This window comes from Cavia porcellus, unplaced genomic scaffold (genome assembly GCF_034190915.1).
Source record: "Cavia porcellus strain 051 isolate PalLab524CR breed Dunkin Hartley unplaced genomic scaffold, mCavPor4.1 scaffold_5, whole genome shotgun sequence".
In the NCBI taxonomy this organism is placed as follows: domain Eukaryota; kingdom Metazoa; phylum Chordata; class Mammalia; order Rodentia; family Caviidae; genus Cavia; species Cavia porcellus.
Window position 1 is genome coordinate 9,449,350 of NW_026947488.1, and position 18,062 is coordinate 9,467,411.

At 47.0% G+C, this 18,062-nt stretch overlaps 1 protein-coding gene across 13 annotated transcripts in view; it reads left to right on the forward strand.

Annotated features, from left to right (window-relative positions):
* Bcas1 (brain enriched myelin associated protein 1) overlaps positions 1-18,062 on the forward strand; it is a 94,721-nt gene that overhangs the window by 45,240 nt on the left and 31,419 nt on the right. For 8 of the 13 annotated variants that reach the window (XM_003463633.5, XM_023562326.2, XM_063248129.1 and 5 more), the window contains exons 5-8: positions 3,219-3,377; positions 4,284-4,328; positions 6,949-7,086; positions 13,217-13,417. In XM_003463633.5, coding sequence (XP_003463681.2) covers positions 3,219-3,377; positions 4,284-4,328; positions 6,949-7,086; positions 13,217-13,417 — 543 coding nt within the window. The remainder of the gene's footprint in view (positions 1-3,218; positions 3,378-4,283; positions 4,329-6,948; positions 7,087-13,216; positions 13,418-18,062) is intronic. The other 5 variants (XM_013145655.3, XM_063248130.1, XM_063248131.1 and 2 more) reach the window with 2 other exon arrangements.

Sequence of the window (18,062 nt, forward strand, 5' to 3'; positions counted from 1 at the left end):
TAACATCTTCACAGAGATCTGATGAGATGGCAGATTGATCAAGGCGCCTGACCATTCAAGAAATAAGGATGATGTGGTTTAGACGGGTTCTGAATCCAGTACTTCTTCAGAACAGAGCTACCGGGAATTTATGGATTCACATACATTTACGCGTACTCCTCATGAATGTCCTGGTTCCCCGCCACCCGCGTTTCGTTCACCGCTTACATCACATAGGCAGGCACTCACAACCAGATGGGCTGAAAGGCTTGGGAGGCTCAGAATCCCCAGATCGCCTCTCTCCAGCTCTGGGGGCCCAACCTCTCCTTCAGTGTTTAAAAACTCGCAGTCATAATATTTGCCTCTTGAAATTGTTGTCGAGATTAAAAGACCCGTGTTTAAATGTACTTATCTGCACAGCAGTGTTAGGGAATATGGAATGATGTGTATTATTTCATAAGTAATGGTGTATGAAGATTTGATGAACGTGTTCAACTTACACTGTCTTAGAAAAGAGCACAGCTCACTGTTTGGTAAATGTTAAATGTTTTTCATGCAAATGGCAAGTAACTATATGAAAAAATGTTCATCGTCATTGGTCATTAGAAAAATGCAAATTAAAACAACACTGAGGTTCCATTTCACTCCAGAAAGAATGGCCAGGATCAAGAAAACTACCAATAACAAATGCTGGAGAGGCTGTGGGGGAAAAGGAGCTCTCCTGCACCGGTAGGAGTGTAGACTGGTGCAACCACTGTGGAAATCAGTGTGGAGATTCATCAGAAAACTGAGATTGGAGGTCCCATTTGATGCAGCTATTCCTCTTCTGGGTATTTTCTCAGAAGAATGGAAAACATCGTACCACAGTGATACATGTGCTCCCATGTTTATAGCAGCACGATTTGTAATAGCCAGATCTTGGAAACAACCCAAATGCCCATCAACTGAAGAGTGGATAAAAAAAAATGTGAGGGGCTGGGGATTTAGCTCAGCAGCATAAACTCCTGCCTTGCAAGCAGGTAGTCGTGAGTTCGATCCCCGGTACCGATAAAAATGAAAAAGACCAAAAAAAAGTGGTATTTTTATACAATGGAATACTACTCAGCTATATTATAAGTAAATGGATGCAACTATAGGCCATAATCATAGGTAAAATAAACCAGACTCACATGTGTAAACATCACATTGTCTCCCTAGTGTAAGAAACTGGAAAGGCAAATAAGACCCAAAAGTCTCTAATAGATATCATGAAAGGGAAAGAAACTTCTTAAAAGGAAAGAACTAGGATACGGAAAGGAGAAAAGAAATATGTACGTGTATAATAGCGAAGATAATTATACTACTAATTTATTCAGTGTATTGAAAAGACTGGTTTACCCTTATATTGTCTGATCAATTTTCATGCCTGTAACTCACAGGCTGACCACTACTTTGTAGATAACCATACTCAGTTTATTAACAATTATTAATTTCCCATTATCTTGTTATGAAGTTCTCTATCATCATTTTTATTGTTTTTCTCTCTAAAATTAAGAAAGCATGTTTTCCAGTGGTCCGGAGAACCTCCCTGGATCCATTTACACTTGGTTTCCAGAAACTACAGTTTAGAGCACTGGTTGTCCACAGGCAAAGGCTGCCGTGTTCCGCTCTCCATCACTGAGGGCCGTAGTCAAAGTACACAGAATCGCTGATGCTTTTGTGGGCCCCGCACGCTGGGCCTTGTTAAGGATTCCTGCACAGAAACACTCAGGTTCCCTTCTGTTCCTGTCCAGGTCAGGGGGCACTGGAGTAGGGGAGCGGGTAGAGGCACAGGAAGGGAGAGTTGAAGGCCTTGGGATAAAGGACCAGACTGCACAGGTGCACAATGGAGACCGGGGCAGGAAATGATGCCCAGGCCAGGAGGTGACAATCAGGCAGGGCTCGCTCGCTCCACCCGGCTGCAGAACACATTGCCTGGTGTCAAACCCTGAACCCGGGCTTCTCCACCTGCCCTGGACATATTTGAGGTCTCACCTGCCCCGCCCCTGCAGATGCACCAGATACAACTCAGACATCGCTGCAGAGAACCTGCCCAGGGAAAGCTTCCACATGTTGCAAGACTATTTATCCAGTTTTAAACTGCACGTACCACCTGAGCCAGAAATAGCACTCGGTCGTTTGTCCAGAGAAAATAGAGATGCATGTGAAAGGTTAAAAATCCAAGTTTGAGATCCCCACATGAGCGTGGCTGACAGCATCCTAGGTGTGAAACACTGTACGTGCCCACCGGTCACCATCCGGTGTCACAGCCGGACACTGCAAAGTGCACTGCAGGCCTGCAGAGTGGCGTGGCACACGCTCGCGGCAGGGGAGAGCCGTCTGTGTTCCTTCTTTTTATGCAAGAGTCAGCGGATACAGCAAGCTTTTGTTTACACGAAAGGACCGTTTGTTCCTGCCCCCACCAAGCAGTGATGCGAGGCTGTGTGTTTAGGAATGCTTGCTCCAAACCTTGTAAGACACGGGAGCCTGCGTAGGGATCGGGCCTGACTGAAGGCCTTGGGCGGCCCCTGGGGGCGGTAAGGAGTGGAAGAGGGGGTGTCTGGAGGGAAGCGTGGTTAGAGGCCTCCAGAAGGCAACAGCCAGGGCCAGGAGCCTGCGTTGAGGGAGACAACCAAGCATTGGCCCAGAGCCCTGGGGGTAAAGACGGGCGAGGAAGTCGATCCAGCATGCACCCTGCAGTCCTGGGCGAGTTAGAGCAGAAAGCCTCCCCCATCACATCCCTGGTCCCGAAAACTCCAGGTCCCAAAGGCAGAATGGTTGCTCCAAGTCACCAGGACTTTTTTCTTTCCCCCAGTTGATAGGCTTCACTATTGTGAGGGCTGGGAGGAGTCCAATGCAGCCGTCTTTGTGATGATGTACAAATCATTAAACAAGGAGGCCACAAAGATGGAAGCCACTGGCAGCTTCCACACTCTCTCCGTGGAACCGGGAGAAAAGGGTTTTGTTCAGCATGCAACATGCACTGCTGTGTTTGTTACCCTCTGGCTCCAAACAATGTCCCTCCAACCAACTGCAAATGCTGAATATGTTGCGGGAGAGAAGGAGGGGGCTCTCATAAGCTCCTCATTGTTCTGCAGGCACGTGGGCAGGATAAGTATGGCTGGAATGGGGGTGAGGAAGAGAGGGGTGTGAACCTAACATAGGACCCTGACAGTCCACACTCAGCAAGTCACCACTGTGAAAATCCCGTGTTGTTCTAGGATATAGCTGACGGCCAAGAAACAGAAGGACGAGAAATTGAAAGTTCACAGGGCTCCATCTCTGGGGACCTGGAAGGGCTGAGGACTGCAGAGGAAGACGCCCAGACAACCGACACGACGGCCAGTAACACGTCCATCATGAGCTTCTTCAGAACTCTGGTAAGCAGCTCCCTCTTCTCCCCCAGGACCGCTGTCTGAAAGTGATGCTGATTTTAAGAATAGTGTTTCTTTGAGTGTCTTGCTGGGTTACCATCATGGTGCCATGGGATCCTCAAAGGACAGGGACAAGATGTGGCTCATGGGGAATCGTGTTCATAGGGGTTTTGTGAGCGGGCTCTTAGTGCTGGAAGCCGTGAAGGGGTCAGTGGGTGCCCCACCATGTACCATGGTGGTGTATCGTAATGGAATTCCATTGCGGTTGACTGTCTCATGGTCATCCATCGTTCACGGTCCCAGGGAAATACAGCCTTGTGCTGTTGACCTCACATCCACAGGCAAATAAAGCATTGCAGAAATAATGTTCAATCTGGCCCCATCTCTACTTTAATTGGATGGGGTAGAGACTATGTCTTTGTGTTCTCATCCATCTCTGACCTCCCAAGGTAGAGCCCATAAGCAGATACATGGCAAACTCAAAAGAGAGCTGGATGAATGAATGAATGGATGAATGCATAATTAACCAGCTCCCAGGAGGTCAGACCTGTATACAAATATCAAGACTAAACTCCAAAAGACACAATGAAACTGGCCGACAGAAGGTGCCACAAACACCTGTTCAGAATAATGGCAGGACTGATGGGAAGTCTATGACCTTCCAGAGACAATTTTGAATGTGATCAAGCTTTCAGTGAGTAAACAGGATCTGATGCATTTCATTATAAAATATTAATTTTGTCAACATTTTATTACCTAGAAGTCCTTTGGTTTCCACTAAACTGAAAGTACTCGTTTCCTTCTTTGTTGGTATGATAAACTGAGTCTCCCTGAAGAACTATGTGACTGTGAAATAAAAATCACTTTAAAAAATCTATGGCTTTTAATATTTGGTTTCTTTAACCTTTTAAGGTTTCACCTAACAAGGCAGAAACAAAGAAAGATCCAGAAGACACGGTAGGTGGTGTGAAGTGTATGCATAGCAGTGTATGTATGTTGGATTTGGGCATAGAATTGGATTCAAATGTGTCTGCTTGTTTGCTTCTTGAATAATACATGTACCATATATACACATGCGTGTATCACATGTACTTACACATGTTTTATATATATATATATATATATATATATATATATACATGCATATATGATGTTAGCAATTTAATACTGCTGTTGGATTGTCTTTAAAATATTTCATTTAGGTAGTGAATGGTATTTTAGTGAAAATTTAAGTAGAAGCTCACCAATTCTGGCTAAATAATGTCACAATAACCAACTTCTTATATAAAATAAGAACAGAATAATGACAATTATATCATCGTGTTAGTCTTTAAGTTGCATGTAGAGAAACTCTAGAAGCATAATAAAAAATGACTCCTTTTAAATAAAAGGGAGCTGCTGTGGTTTTAATTCCTGCTACTTAAGAAACAGAGGTCAAATCACAAACTTGAAGCCACCCTGGGCAACTTGATGAGACCCTACCTCAAAATTTAAAAACTGAAAAGGACTAGGATCTAACTCAGTATGAGGCCCGGGGTTCAACCCCAATGCCACTGAAAAAGAACAAACAAGTTTTCTTTCCTTTTATATAATTTGTAGGGGCAGAAAGTTCTATGCTGCAAAGCTAATTTTGAGATAAAATGGTCACCACAGGACGGGTATTCGCCAGATGGAGGACCCAGTAGGAGTCAGAACCCTGCTGGACTTTTCCCCATCTTCCTGGAAACTCAGCCAGTTCCCCTCAAAAGAAATTCGGTTTAGGACAACCAGTTTCTTGAAGATGTTTACCCTTGACAGGACCAGTGACCTTAGTGGAGCACATGGTTGAAACTTCCCTGAATACCTGAGAGCAGTTTAACTTGGCGACAGACAGTGGCTCACATTCTTTTGGTAACCAAAGGTGCTTTGAAATAGCCTGGGGCCAGCTGAGTGGCTGAGCCAGCCCCATGCATATGCTACCTAAATTGTGATAAAAAGAAATCCTAGATTTTGTCTCTGAAGACCTGTGTGCGAGCTCCAATTCTGTGACTTGATAATACTGTGATCCGCAGCTTTAGGAGCCCAGGGTCTCCACGTTCATAAAACTGAGACAACAAAGATTCTCCCATGGGCCCTAGGACTCAGGAAAGGTGTGAAAACACCTTATAAACTGCAGGGCTCTGGTCAAGTGTCGATGCTGCCTACTCCTATTTCCCTGTGCAAGTTAGATTTGATGTTATGATTCCATCTGTCATACACTGATTGCTTGCTCTAGAATTTTCTTTCCCCATTGAAAAGCCATTTCCAAGGCATCTGCATGTATTGTCCTTAAAATTATGCATTGGCTGCAAAGCAACTGGGTCAAGTTCGGTGACTGATTGGGTCAAAACAGTTTTTTTGGTTCTGTATTTTGCATTGTTTGAAGACACATGCTCAGCACAGTAGAGGATAAACAGTGGGGGGTGTGGGTGTGGATTGTCTGTCTCCCGGAGTGACCGGCTGCGGTCATTCCATGCACCAAGCCCATGCCACAACCTACTGGATGTGGCCCTAACTAAATTATCTCGATGACAAAATCTCACTGTCCTGTCCAAGGCTGACCCTGGCTCGGGGGAGAGATTTGGAGTGCAGGTTACTCATGAGATCTGTCCTCATATCTGGCCTTGCTGATATCATTTTCTACTGAAGTTCTTGGGTTTTTATTTTTTGAAAATTCTGTACCTTGGTCAACCATTTTCAGTGGCTGTAGCTGAGCTAATTCATGCCCAGCATCCTCCTTTGCCTGAACACCCCGCCAGTCATTCGGTTTGTGTGCATGGTGCTGCTTCCCAGAAGTGTCCAGCCCTAAATCAGAGGAAATCAGTCTGAGTGCAGAAGCCCCTCAGAGGCCGTATTCACCTTGTCTCGGGAAACACAACGCTAAATTAGTTGTCAGCAAGTAATTTTCTTATCCATATGACAACACCACTTGGATATTTAAAATTGTGAAGTACAGATTGCATTATCTGTTTTTATTTTTCAGTTAGCTATGTTGAGGGGTGTAGTATTAAATGTCTTGTTGCTATCTTTAGCAAATAGTGATGTGGGTAGGATTTGGTTTGGTTTGGGAGCGAGCTTTTTGAAATCTGTTTACCTAAGTCATTTAAGTAGGTCACCTTCTTGAAAATCAGTAAGTACCTGAGATCGATTTAAGTGTACTGTTTACAGCTGGGTGGGCAGTACACACCTGTAATCCCAGCCCTCTGGGAGGCTGAAGCAAGAGGGTTGCAAGTTCAAACCCAACCTGGGTAACTTAGTGACTTACTGAGGCTCTGTCTCAAAATTTAAAACACTTATACACACTTTTAAAAAGGGATAAGGGGTATAGTACATTGCAAAAGAGCTGGGTCCAATTTCAGTACCCTCAAACAATGCTGTGCAATACATTGTCCTTGAGGATTTAAAGAAGCCAACACATTTACATGGTGCCCCAAACTTGGGGGAGGAGGCTGGAGGCCCACAGCTCTTCCTGCCCTGCATTAACGCACTTTCAGACAACAGGAAAAGAAATGGGTTTTGTTGAACAGTGAAGTTCTAAGTTGTGACCACTGTTGCCCAGAAGGCATCCAAAGCAGAAATCGTCTGTGATGGCCAAGCTGGCCAGAAGATGGCCGAGACCCAGGCAAAAGGCAGCAAGAAAAAGCACCTGGAGAGCCCCAGGCTAGGACTCACCTTTAGAAAATTCTTTAGACATCAGGTTTGTATCTCGCTGCACTGAGAGAGGAAAGAACCCTGGTCGTCAGCATGCAGCACGCACGGCCCCTGCCCGCCTCGCCCTGCCTCGATGGAGGATGAGCTGGGGCTGGATTGGTGCAAGGGAATTAAAGAGGCTTTGAATTCGCTTCAGTGCAGGTGGTTACGCACATCGCAGACCAGTTGCTCCCCGGTGTCGACCAGGGTTCTGAAATTACTCTCATGGGCGTTTCCCAAGGGTCGGACCTTGTATACCACCTTCGCTGTTTTTTGTTCAGTATAATCGCTTGTCCTTCTACTGAAATTGGCTGTGTTCTATGTAAACATATCTTAAAAAGAGACTTTACATTTCATCCTAAAACCAGGCTCATTCCTTGTGAGAGGAAGATGGCCGTTTAAAACAGTGAGTAAAAAGAACAGCCTTCTCACCTCCTCTGTGTGGATCTGACCCAGTGCCCTGTCTAGCTTTATTTTTAAAAAACAATTGACCAAATTTTTGCTTAAAGAAAAACAGTTACTGTGGAAATATTGAAGCCGTTCAGCATCAAACCGAGCCTTCTCCTGGCATGCTGTAGACAGACAATGAGAGCTGGAAAAGGGAAAGTATTTCCACTATTTGAAGGTTATTGAATATTAGATTTCTGTGCAACCTAAAACTATCTCAGGTCCAGCGTGGTATGCTGCCTACCCTTCGGGAGACACTCTACTAACCCCAAGATAACAATCTTACCTTTCCATGAGCTGTTCCTGCCCTTTCCAGTATTAACTAAGCTAATACTGAACCAGCATAAAAGCCTAGGCGGGAGGAAATAAAAACAGTGGTTGGAGGCAGAGTGAATTCTCCAAGTCATGCGGAAGTTAGGGCCAAATGGGCTTGGAGAGGTCACTCCTCTAATATCCAAGAGGACACCAGTGTGTCTCTGAGACCATGCATTAAAATAGATTCTGAATCGGGTCTGCGTGCTTGGAAATTGGTTTGAAAGGTCCACTATTGTCCTCCAAGTTGAATGAACTTATTAACAAACTTTCCCAGCTGGATAGTCGGTCTTGGGGTTAGGCGTGCAAATAAAAGTGCTACAGGAAGCACACTCATAGGTAAATTTACTTTTGCACCAAAAACATGATGAAGCCATCCTGCGGTTTCCATGCAGGCTTCTTTTGTTCTGTGAAGAGAAGAGAGAGTGTCAGATCACACAGCAGGAGGGCGAGCTTAAAAAGTAGTGCGGCCACTTGGGTGCGTGGGACACGGTTTTGTGGCTGCTAGTGAAATGTGTCGTAGCCTCCCACGACTCCCGCTGGGAGCTGGGAGTCAGAGGCCTTGGGTGCTGGAGTGCACGGCACACGCCCTGCGCTGCTCTGGCCCGGGTTGGCATTTCGTTACTACGCACTGCAGACACTCACATCTGGGGTAACTCTTTCTACTCAGAATGGACCGCCCAAGTTCCCTGTTAGTGTTCTTAGAGTTTCCAAAACCTCTGGCCTCGCTTGCTGCCACCAAGCTGTATTTGGGGGAGGACAGGACTCTGGACTCGGGGAGGAGGCAGGAGACCCGCACTGTAAGGTCCTGCCCTGAGTTCTAGCCAGGGTGTGCTTTTGTATTTTCAATGTCGATGTAAGTTAAAATGCTTCTGAAGTCTTCTATAGCACTTCCGCAGCGCTCCTTGGTATTTGTCTCTGTACTTAGGACAGTTTATTCCTTTTTGCTTTTTAATTATTCTTTGGTCCTCAAAGAGAGGACAAGGAGCCATTGAAAGGGTGAAGCAGCTTCTGTCAGTGCCACCCCTGCGCTTTTGTAGGAGGAGGACACCTTCCAGTTCACGCAGGGCCTGTAATCTAAAACCAGAGAAAAGGGGGAATCAGAACCAATTCAAGGGTAAAAAGAAAAAAAAAAACCTACATACTTTTTGGGGTTTTTGTCCAATAAAAAAATATGATGGTTAGCAGTTCTGACTGGTCTCCGGGTTTATTTCTCCATCTGGATTTTTCTTCCTATAAAAGACATTTTCTTCATTTTAAAAAACAAAGCAGACGGCCGGGGATATAGCTCAGTAGCATAGCACTTGCCTGGCAGGTGCAAGGTTCTGAGTTCAAATCCCAGTACCAAAAAAAAACCAGAAAGTCTGCCATTAAAAATGAAATAAACTGAAATCATAAATAATAAGAGCACCTGCTTTCCCTTGCTGGATAGGGGTGTTTGTTGTCACCTCAATCCCACGCAGTGCCTCAGAACCAAACTCTCCCACAGACTCCCACGTCCAGCAAGAGGGGACCGAGGCGAGGCGCTGCTCTTGGGTATATTTGAGGCCCGGCTGTATGATGTGTTTACCGTGCCTGGAAATACTCCCCTCTCCACCCAGGCTCCCCCAGTGTTCCCCAGTGCCTGGCGAGGCAGCCAGAGAGTTTATTAGCAGCTGGCCCTGGCGATTCGCAAGCTCTGCCGTGAATTCATTGTTTTTGTTTGTTCTGGCGATGTTTGCATCTTCCTAACACCACAGTGTCTCCCACCCAGGAAAAAGAAACTGAAAATCCACGGAGGAGGTCCGCTCATGTGACCTGCAGGCTCCAAATCTAACACATTAGAATTCCATAGGCGGAATCACCGGATAAACCTCAGGGTGCCTGATGGTATTCATGGTTCAGATAAATAAGGAAAAAAAATTTTAATATCAAGATGTGGCCCATGAAATATTAGTGCATACTTAGGGCTAGACAGTTTTTCTTTGGCTCGCTGAAATTCAAACATAGTGAGGCATTTATTTTGCTTTTTATTTCAAATCTGGCAAACCTCTTCATGACATTACCTCCAAAAACTGGGTTAGAGCTTCTGTCATTCCTTCTACAATGCCAGCAAAGTGTGTTAAGCTGGTTCGTGCTGATGGAACGGCACTGGACAGAGGTCTTGGGGAAGCACGGAGTGGACAGTGGTGGGTGGAGAATAAACCAACAAACCTGCTCAGACTGGGACTCTGCAGCCAGGCTGGAGCCTCTCTGCTCACTTTCTTGTATTTTAGTTAGTTAGTTAGCCAGTTAGCTGGTTAGTTAGTTAATACCTGTTTTGTTCCAGTTCTCTGTACCTGATGGGACCTAGGGAGGCCGTCCTGCCCAACAGCCTGTTCCCCTCAGTGGACTGGAAGGGTAACCTGGGAGACACAGTCAACAAACACTTGCACAGATACCTTTGAGTTATGCTCTGTGACTATAAATATAACACAGTCAAACCCTTGTGGTATTTTTTAGGGTCTCTGGCTATCTTCCTGTGCACAGGAGAGAACTGGCTATTTCTCGGCAAAACTGAGCAGTGTAGATGTGGTTCCCAGTCTTTTTCTCGTCATCTGCTCACCACCATGGAGCCTTTTTGGGCAGTTTTCCACAAGTCACCTTCCTCCCAGTGGAATTCTAGTGCTAGACATATATCGTGTTTGTGTTTCTGACATAAGACCTTTTGGATGGAATGGACCGTGTTAATGTCTAATTTTTATAGCACCTCATCAGAACAAGGGCATTATGACCCAGTCCCCGCTCTTGGGATGATAGTGGCTTTATTTAGAATGGTGACGCAAATTCCACCCCTTGGTGAATGGGGCAGCCGTGTGTGGGCAGAGCCTGACTGACTGACAGCGGTGCTGCACAGAGTTGCTATTGATGCTGGGTGCAGAGACCAGGCCCCTGGAGTTCAGCTGTCGGCTCTCGCCCCTCCTGAGTGTGACCGTGGGCAAGTGACTTCTCCACCAAACTCCAATACTTCCCTGTCTGCAAGATGGAAGCAGAGACACCCTCCTCCCTCATAGGACTGTTGGGGCATCCCAGTGCCCAGAACAGTGCCTGGCACTTTCATTCGCAAATCAAAGTTTAAAGATGAGATTTTGTCTTCTGAGGTACAAGTGGCCAAGGGGACATGCAGGAGTAGAGGCTCAGTGGTGCAAGGCCACATATGTCATGCACGGGGTAGCGGGCTGTCCCAGGAACATTCTAGAGCTCTGGAGAACTAGGTTTTCTTGTAACCTCCATATGAGTCTGGGTGGGCAGTCTTGAGCAGGACGAATCCACAGCCTGGAAAGTAGACAAAGCAAAGCAACAGGCATTAACTCAGACACCATGGGGTCATGATGTGGCCGGACCACTGCATGGTGCATGGCCTTAGCTGGGCCAGTGATTGGTTGAAGCCAGCAACAACAGCCCTTTCTTAGAAATGAGGTACAGTCAACCCCAGTCTCTCAGGTTCATGGTCTCAAATCCACACCTGGCCAAGTGAAAACTCTCTCAGAAAAGCAGAAAAGGTGAATGCTGGGTAGTCAGCAGAGCAGAAGAGGTGGATGCTGGGTAGTCAGCAGAGCAGAAGAGGTGGATGCTGGGTAGTCAGCAGAGCAGAAGAGGTGGATGCTGGGTAGTCAGCAGAGCAGCAGAGGTGGATGCTGGGTAGTCATCAGAGCAGAAGAGGTGGATGCTGGGTAGACAGCAGAGCAGAAGAGGTGGATGTTGGGTAGTTAGATAAGCTTGACTACCCCTGCTGCTTCTGTGCAGGTCCCAATACCCTTGCCACACGTCCCCTTGACAAAGGACCTCAGAGTAGCTGTTAGGGATCAGTCTCCTTCCTTTCCCTGCTCAATTTCCAGTCACTTTCAGATCAAAGAAGCCTCTGTCTCTCAGTGATGTCTTCTCTGATTGTCAAGAATGGGTCCAACTCTCCGCTTTAGTTTTCAGGGTTCATTTGTTTGCTTGTTGCATTTTGGCAGCAACAAATCTTCTCCTCCCTCCATAGCACTTATCACAATTGTAATTTTTTTGAGAAATAATTTGTTTAGCATCATTCTTTCCATGAGAGTCTGTAACCCAGTGCACGTCATGGCTCACAGAAGGCACTTAATATATTTTTGTGAATAAATAACACTTTGTTACATTTTCTGAAAAACAAAGCAAGCTACTTTGTATCTGGGAAGGTAGTTCTCTTTAATCAGTGCCCTTTCACCTCTGTACAACATAAGGTTAAAACAGCACCAGGTGCTCGGAAGCCTTTTCGGTGCCGTCTTGTGAGTTCAGCACTTTTGACATTCCCATCTCTAAAATTCAGGGGTTATTTTAAATTCCAAAATTATGCAATTTCACATACTTTCAATGGAAATAAAATTATTCCAGTACCAGGTTATTTCTCCACTCCATGCCTTAATGGTGATGTGAGCTTAGAAACTGTTGAAAGCACAATGCAGGTTCCAGGCAGAGAAGATGTCACTCCCTTTACCGCACAGGAGCATTCATGGAATCACAAGCACTCTGCAGAGAAGGGCCCAGTGATGTCCACGTGGGAAAGTGAAGAAAAATCACAAAGATGCTTAGCATGAGAGGGTAGGTCAGACGAAACTGGTGATAAAAAATTTTCAAGCCAGTCTTCATTTGTGTTGACAGAGATGCGACTGTAACTCCATATCCAAAGACTCAGGGAGATGACACAGAAGAACCAGCGCCTCGGTGAAGACATAGGTTATCTTGGAACTGGGCTTTAGCACAGCCACTTGGGGAGAGAGAAGCGGAGGGGTTAGGCAGGGGGAGATGGACAAAGAGGGGAGACACAGAGACAGAAAAGAGGAGAAGGGGGAGAGGGGAGGATGATGTCAGTAACATCTGAAGAAGTTGTATTTGAACGTGAAAAAACAGAATTGCACCACAGCTCAGGACCCCTTCTCTGAGTTCCGGTCCACCTGTCTCACGTACTGCATAGCCCAGATCAGCGATGGCCAAATGCAAGGAGAGAGAACTTTAGAATTCCTCTTGCAGTTCTATTTGGTATCAGCGATGCCCATGGGGAGGGCTCCCAGTGAGGGTACCCGGTGGCCCCCGCGCGGGGCCTGCACACTGACACCAAAGCCTCTCTTCCCAACACCCCAATAACTCCTAATAAGCTGCTTGCATGAACGCATCTCTGTTTTGTGTTTCAGAAGGAAAATGCCCTGACTTTTTAACACAAGCCCCCATTCCAAGTAGAAATTTGGATAACGTAGACAATCATGAGGAGGAAAATTAACATTAAACCTCACCCTAGCCCATGTTCCTAAAAGTAAAAAGTAATCCGTTGCTTTTGCAACTGTGAAATTTCCCTGCAGTTGCTCACTTTGGTTTTTGTTTTTATTCAACTCGGTTAGGGCGCTGAGAAATCCCCCAGCACCCCAGCCAAGCTCAAGTCAGACAAAGCTAACTCTCCTCCCCGGGAGACCCAGAGCCCCAAAGGCTGCCCACCACCGGGGCAGGCGCCGTCCACAGCAACCAGCGGGACAGCCAAGGAAGGTGACAAGGAGAAGACAGGCCCCACCTCCCTGCCGCTGGGCAAACTGTTCTGGAAGAAGGTGAGTCTGAGTTCCAAGATTTGCAGCTGGGACTTGGGACATTATTTCTCCTGAGCCTGTTTGTTGTGCTCAATCTTGCAAAATGTGTCAGTTTGTCTCTGCGCTGAGGGTTTCTAATGCCTTGCTGGGAAGCATGAGGTGCTTGTAGTGTCACCAGCAGGTGCTGTATGGGGAATAAAAAGCACGGTGACTTTGGTTCGTGTCCAAGGGCTGTGCTATTTTGTGAATCTGTTGTCCTCTAAAACAGCGGTGGCGAACCTAGGTCACTCATAGGCACGCAGGCCAAGTATATGAGTTGTTTTTTCCTAAACTAAAACCTCCTATTCGGGTTTCCCTGCAGTGTAAGTGAGTGGGCTTTGGCTTGGAGTTTGAGCCATCACTGGCCTAAAATGACCTAAAATGACCCCGGCTCCCTCCGGCCTCGCATGATGGACTACCTCGGGGTGCTTAGTCTTTGTGGCTTCTCCACAGAAGGCATCACTGAAAGCCCGGCTGTCCACCGGGTCACCAGCAGGATAAATGTAGCCTGTGCTCTGGACAGGAAAAAGGCAAACCCCGATCTGACTCCTTCCCCTCTAAGCCGCACATGCAGGAGGAGGTGTGGGGCCTTCAGGGAGACTGCCGGGCATCCACGTGGTCCTCAGGACCAGCCCTTGCTCACCCGCGCTGTGCAAACCCCGGCCACCCTGCCTGTCGCAAACTCTCACCTGGGTTAAATTTGGTCAGAAGGTGAGTGAGAAATTGGGGCGAAAGGGGTGGAAACTCACAGAGCTGGAAAAAGCTGACTTTGTCATTTTACGCAAACATCTGTGCTACCTGGTACACCGTGAAAGCAGGTGACAAACCCAGATGTCACTGGGGTGTCAGTCTTACCCCGTGGTCCAGAATCCAGCTGGATTTCTGAGCCTCTTTCTGGTGCTTCCTGGTGTACAGAAATCCTCTTTCTGGATTCCCAGTAGGACACAAGCTCCGATAGCTCGTGACAGCTTGGAAGGATGTCGGCTGACACTCTGTTCTAACCTTCTCTCTCATCTCCATTTATTCTTCCCAAAAGGCTTTTACCAGGAACAGAATGTAGGGAATGATTTTCAAGTGAGAGCCGGGCATGGGGGCTCCCGTGTGAGAGCCCAGCGCTCTGGGAGACTGAGCCGGGGGGAACAGAAAGTTCTAACCCATCCTGGAAAACTTAGTGAGAACCTAACTTAACTCAAAAAAATAAAAATAGGAACGGCTGGATATTTAGCTCAGTGCAAAGGCCCTGCATTCAAACCCTAGTATCAAAAAAAGGAGGAAAAAAATCCAACTGAGTTATATACATATATCATAGCAAAGGAGATAACCTAAGTGGCCCATATTTAAACATTTTATTTAAATACCCATCTCATATTCAGTCATATAAACGAAGATGTGATAGTCATGCATCACATAGACCAAAGCATATCTAAGAGTTGCGTGTACATTCAAAATAGATCATAAAAAGTAGAAGCAGCACACGAAGCATGAGATTTAACATGCATTTGGTCGAACGAGACCACATGTATTCACTTCAGAAAGAAATCAGAGTGATGCTGAGAGTCCTGGTAAATCAGATCCCGGTAAATCTGAGTCCTGGTGTAAATCTGGGTCCTCCAGGACGCACAGGCCAAGCGAGAATCCCCACGCCAGAGGTTCAGCCTCTGGAGGAGGCAGTCATAGGTGGAGTGTTGTTGAGGGAATTCTGTCAGCGAGGGAGAGGAGGAGGGAAGAAGGGAAGGATGAAGGACAGGGGTGGGGCGGAGGCTGGTGCAGCAAGGTCCCCGCTGGAGCCCACGCTGGACAGGAGTGAATGGCACCGCGCCCAGCTGTGCTTGGTCACGGATGGGGTCTGGAGGCAAGACAGACGGACGCTGTCCTTCCTTCCGTGCGGGGAAATCTCAGCCGCACAGTCGGCGGCTGCAGGAGGTGACGCAGGCGGACAGGTGACGAACTCGGGGAGGTGGAGGGACAGCTGCGTTTGGAGTCAGCTCTGACTCTGAGCCCATGTCTGCGAGCCTCAGTTTCCTCATCAGTAAAAAGCAAGTAGCAGTGGAAGCCACGGCATGGAAACGTAGGGAGAACGACGTGAAATACTGCCGGGAAGGCCCCTAACACTCTGCCTGGCACAAAGGTGGTCACTGTGCCCACATCACTCATTCCCTCCACGGGCAGGAGGGTCGGGGAACTAAGGCTGGGATCGCTGTATCTTTCTGCACTGCCCGGTTTAGGAAAGTGACTAAGCCGCTGCTGCCCGGCTACTCCAGCTTCAGTGCCTGGAGTCTGTAAGGAAGGTGGGCTCGCCAGGCGTAGTGGTGCACACCCGTAATCCCAGCACTCGGGAGGCTGAGGCAGGAGGATTGCTGTGAGTTCAAGGCCAGCCTGAACTGCATAGCAAGACCCCATCTCAAAAAGCTGCCAAACCTTAAAGAGTGCAGTCTCTTTAAGCTGTTCCCTTTGGAGCTCAGAGCCACAATCACTAGACACCCGTGGTGGGATTTCAGACTCGCTGTCTTTGGCACCCCAGTTGCCTTTGTCTTTGATAGAGTCTTAAGAATAATGAACTTAAGTGAAATTACAATCAACTCGCTGATAACCTATGTGTCCCTCGTGCACTTAATCTGAAGAAAAAATCCTACCTGCAAGTAAAATGGGAAAGTTTCACTTAACTTATCAAGGTTTTAATTACCTTCGTTGTGCTGAGGTGTTTGCTAAGTTCCAGCTAAGTGCCCGGCATTGAAAATGTCACATAGAACCAGTCTCACCTCTCCAGCTTCTGTTCCGGTGGAAGCGCTGGCTCATGTCCTGGGAGGGAATGAAATCAGAGCCTCTGTTTTCTTTCCTTCAAATTAAAAAGGCTGTGGTGATAAGATCAGCCTGGCAAACATTCTTAATAATACAAAAGAAAACACCAGGAAATTTTTGTCTCTTTTCTGAAAACTAAGCCTAACCTTTTTTCTCTCTCTTCGCTGAAAAACTTAGAAAAATTGATATTCAAATTTATACATCTGTAACTGTAAACCTCAGAAATGGGTTTTGTGCCCAGAAGAGGCCATGCTACAAAAGTATTAGTTATTTTGATTTAGAGTCTGGGTTGCTGAAGTAGCTCTTATTGTAAATGAACACAGAGCAATGACTGGAGAAAGTGCTTGCAAATTCTATTGCAGTTTCTTTTTAAAAATGTTTAAAATCCAGTTGTCTGGATCAGCTGTGCCTGGGCTGTTGTAGGCCAAGCAGTTGCTCCTGACCCTGGGGCCAGGTAAACTCTCTACCGTGCTGCATCTCTTGCTGGTTTCTCACCTGTCCGGTGAGTGCTGGGATAGACCAGCCAGCGATGCTCCTGCGTGGCAGGGCTTGGGTGACAGATCAGTTCAATCAGGCTTTGCAGTCCTGGACGGTCCTGGATCTGAGCCCCCATTTGCATATCTGTGAGATAAGGACCGTGCTGGGACCCGTGCTCTCAAGACAAACCCATCATTGTACCTGCAGGACACCTGAAACACAGAAAGCACCCACCTGCAGCAGCAGCGGCAGCAAAATCATCTTTCTTCAAATGCAAACAAGATGCGGACCCAATTAGGAATCTCTGTGTGGCTTCCAGCGCCAGCTCGCCATTGGAGGAACAAGATCTACACAGGTGCTTGCATAATCAGCAAGGGACATACTGGCAGCATCTTCCAAGTGGCCCTTTTCCTGCTTTCTGGTGTGGAGCAACCTGTGACCTCTGACATCATCCGATCCCCATCCTGGCCACCTGAGCGGATTCCTCGGCCCCTCAGCCAGTGCAGCCAAACAGGTCAGTGGCCTCTGCCTCTCATGAGTACAGGGAGGACTGGATAAGAAAATTCTGTGCTTGGGGTCTCCCGTGAAAACAATGAAATGTGTGATCCAGCGTCAACCACCAGGTTACCAATGCTATGGACAGTCAGAATGGACTTAGAGAACTGATACGCGGATATGGATCAGGTCATCTGGGCTGTTTGTTTCCAATACGGAGTTCTACATCTTCCCATGGGGATTATGGTCATAAAAGCTGAGTATGGGCTGAGCATTTAGCTTAGTGGCATAAGCACCTGCCTGGCAAGCATGTGGTCATGAATTCGATCCCTGGCACCCAAAGCTTGGGTTTGCAGCTGGAAGATTATGAAAACATTTGAGAGACGAAGTGCTTAGATTCAAGCCCGACCTGTTAGCACACCCGTGTAATCTCAGCCCTCTGCGAGACTGAGGCAGGAAGATCTCAATGTTGAGCTCAGCCTGAGCAAATTAGCAAGTTAGTGAGATCCTGTCTCAAGGCAAAAAAATTAAAAAGACAGCTGAGGATGTAGCTCAGTGCAAAGGCCCTGAGTTCAATCCCCAACATGGAGGAAGGAAGAGAAGCAGGAGGATTTGATTCCTAGAAAAGGTCTTAGAGCTCCCGTGAAGCCAGTGAACTCCGACCAGCTGCCAGCAGATCGGAACAGTGGGTGGAAGACCTGCCACCAACAGAACTCTGGTGGCATGAGCATGTGAACGTGTTTCAAAGGACCCCCTTTTAAGAGTTGACTTCACCCTGTGAAGCAGAGAAGCCCTTGTTATTCAAGCTCACGATGACATTAGAAGTTGTTTAATGCCTATTTTAACAGCACTTATG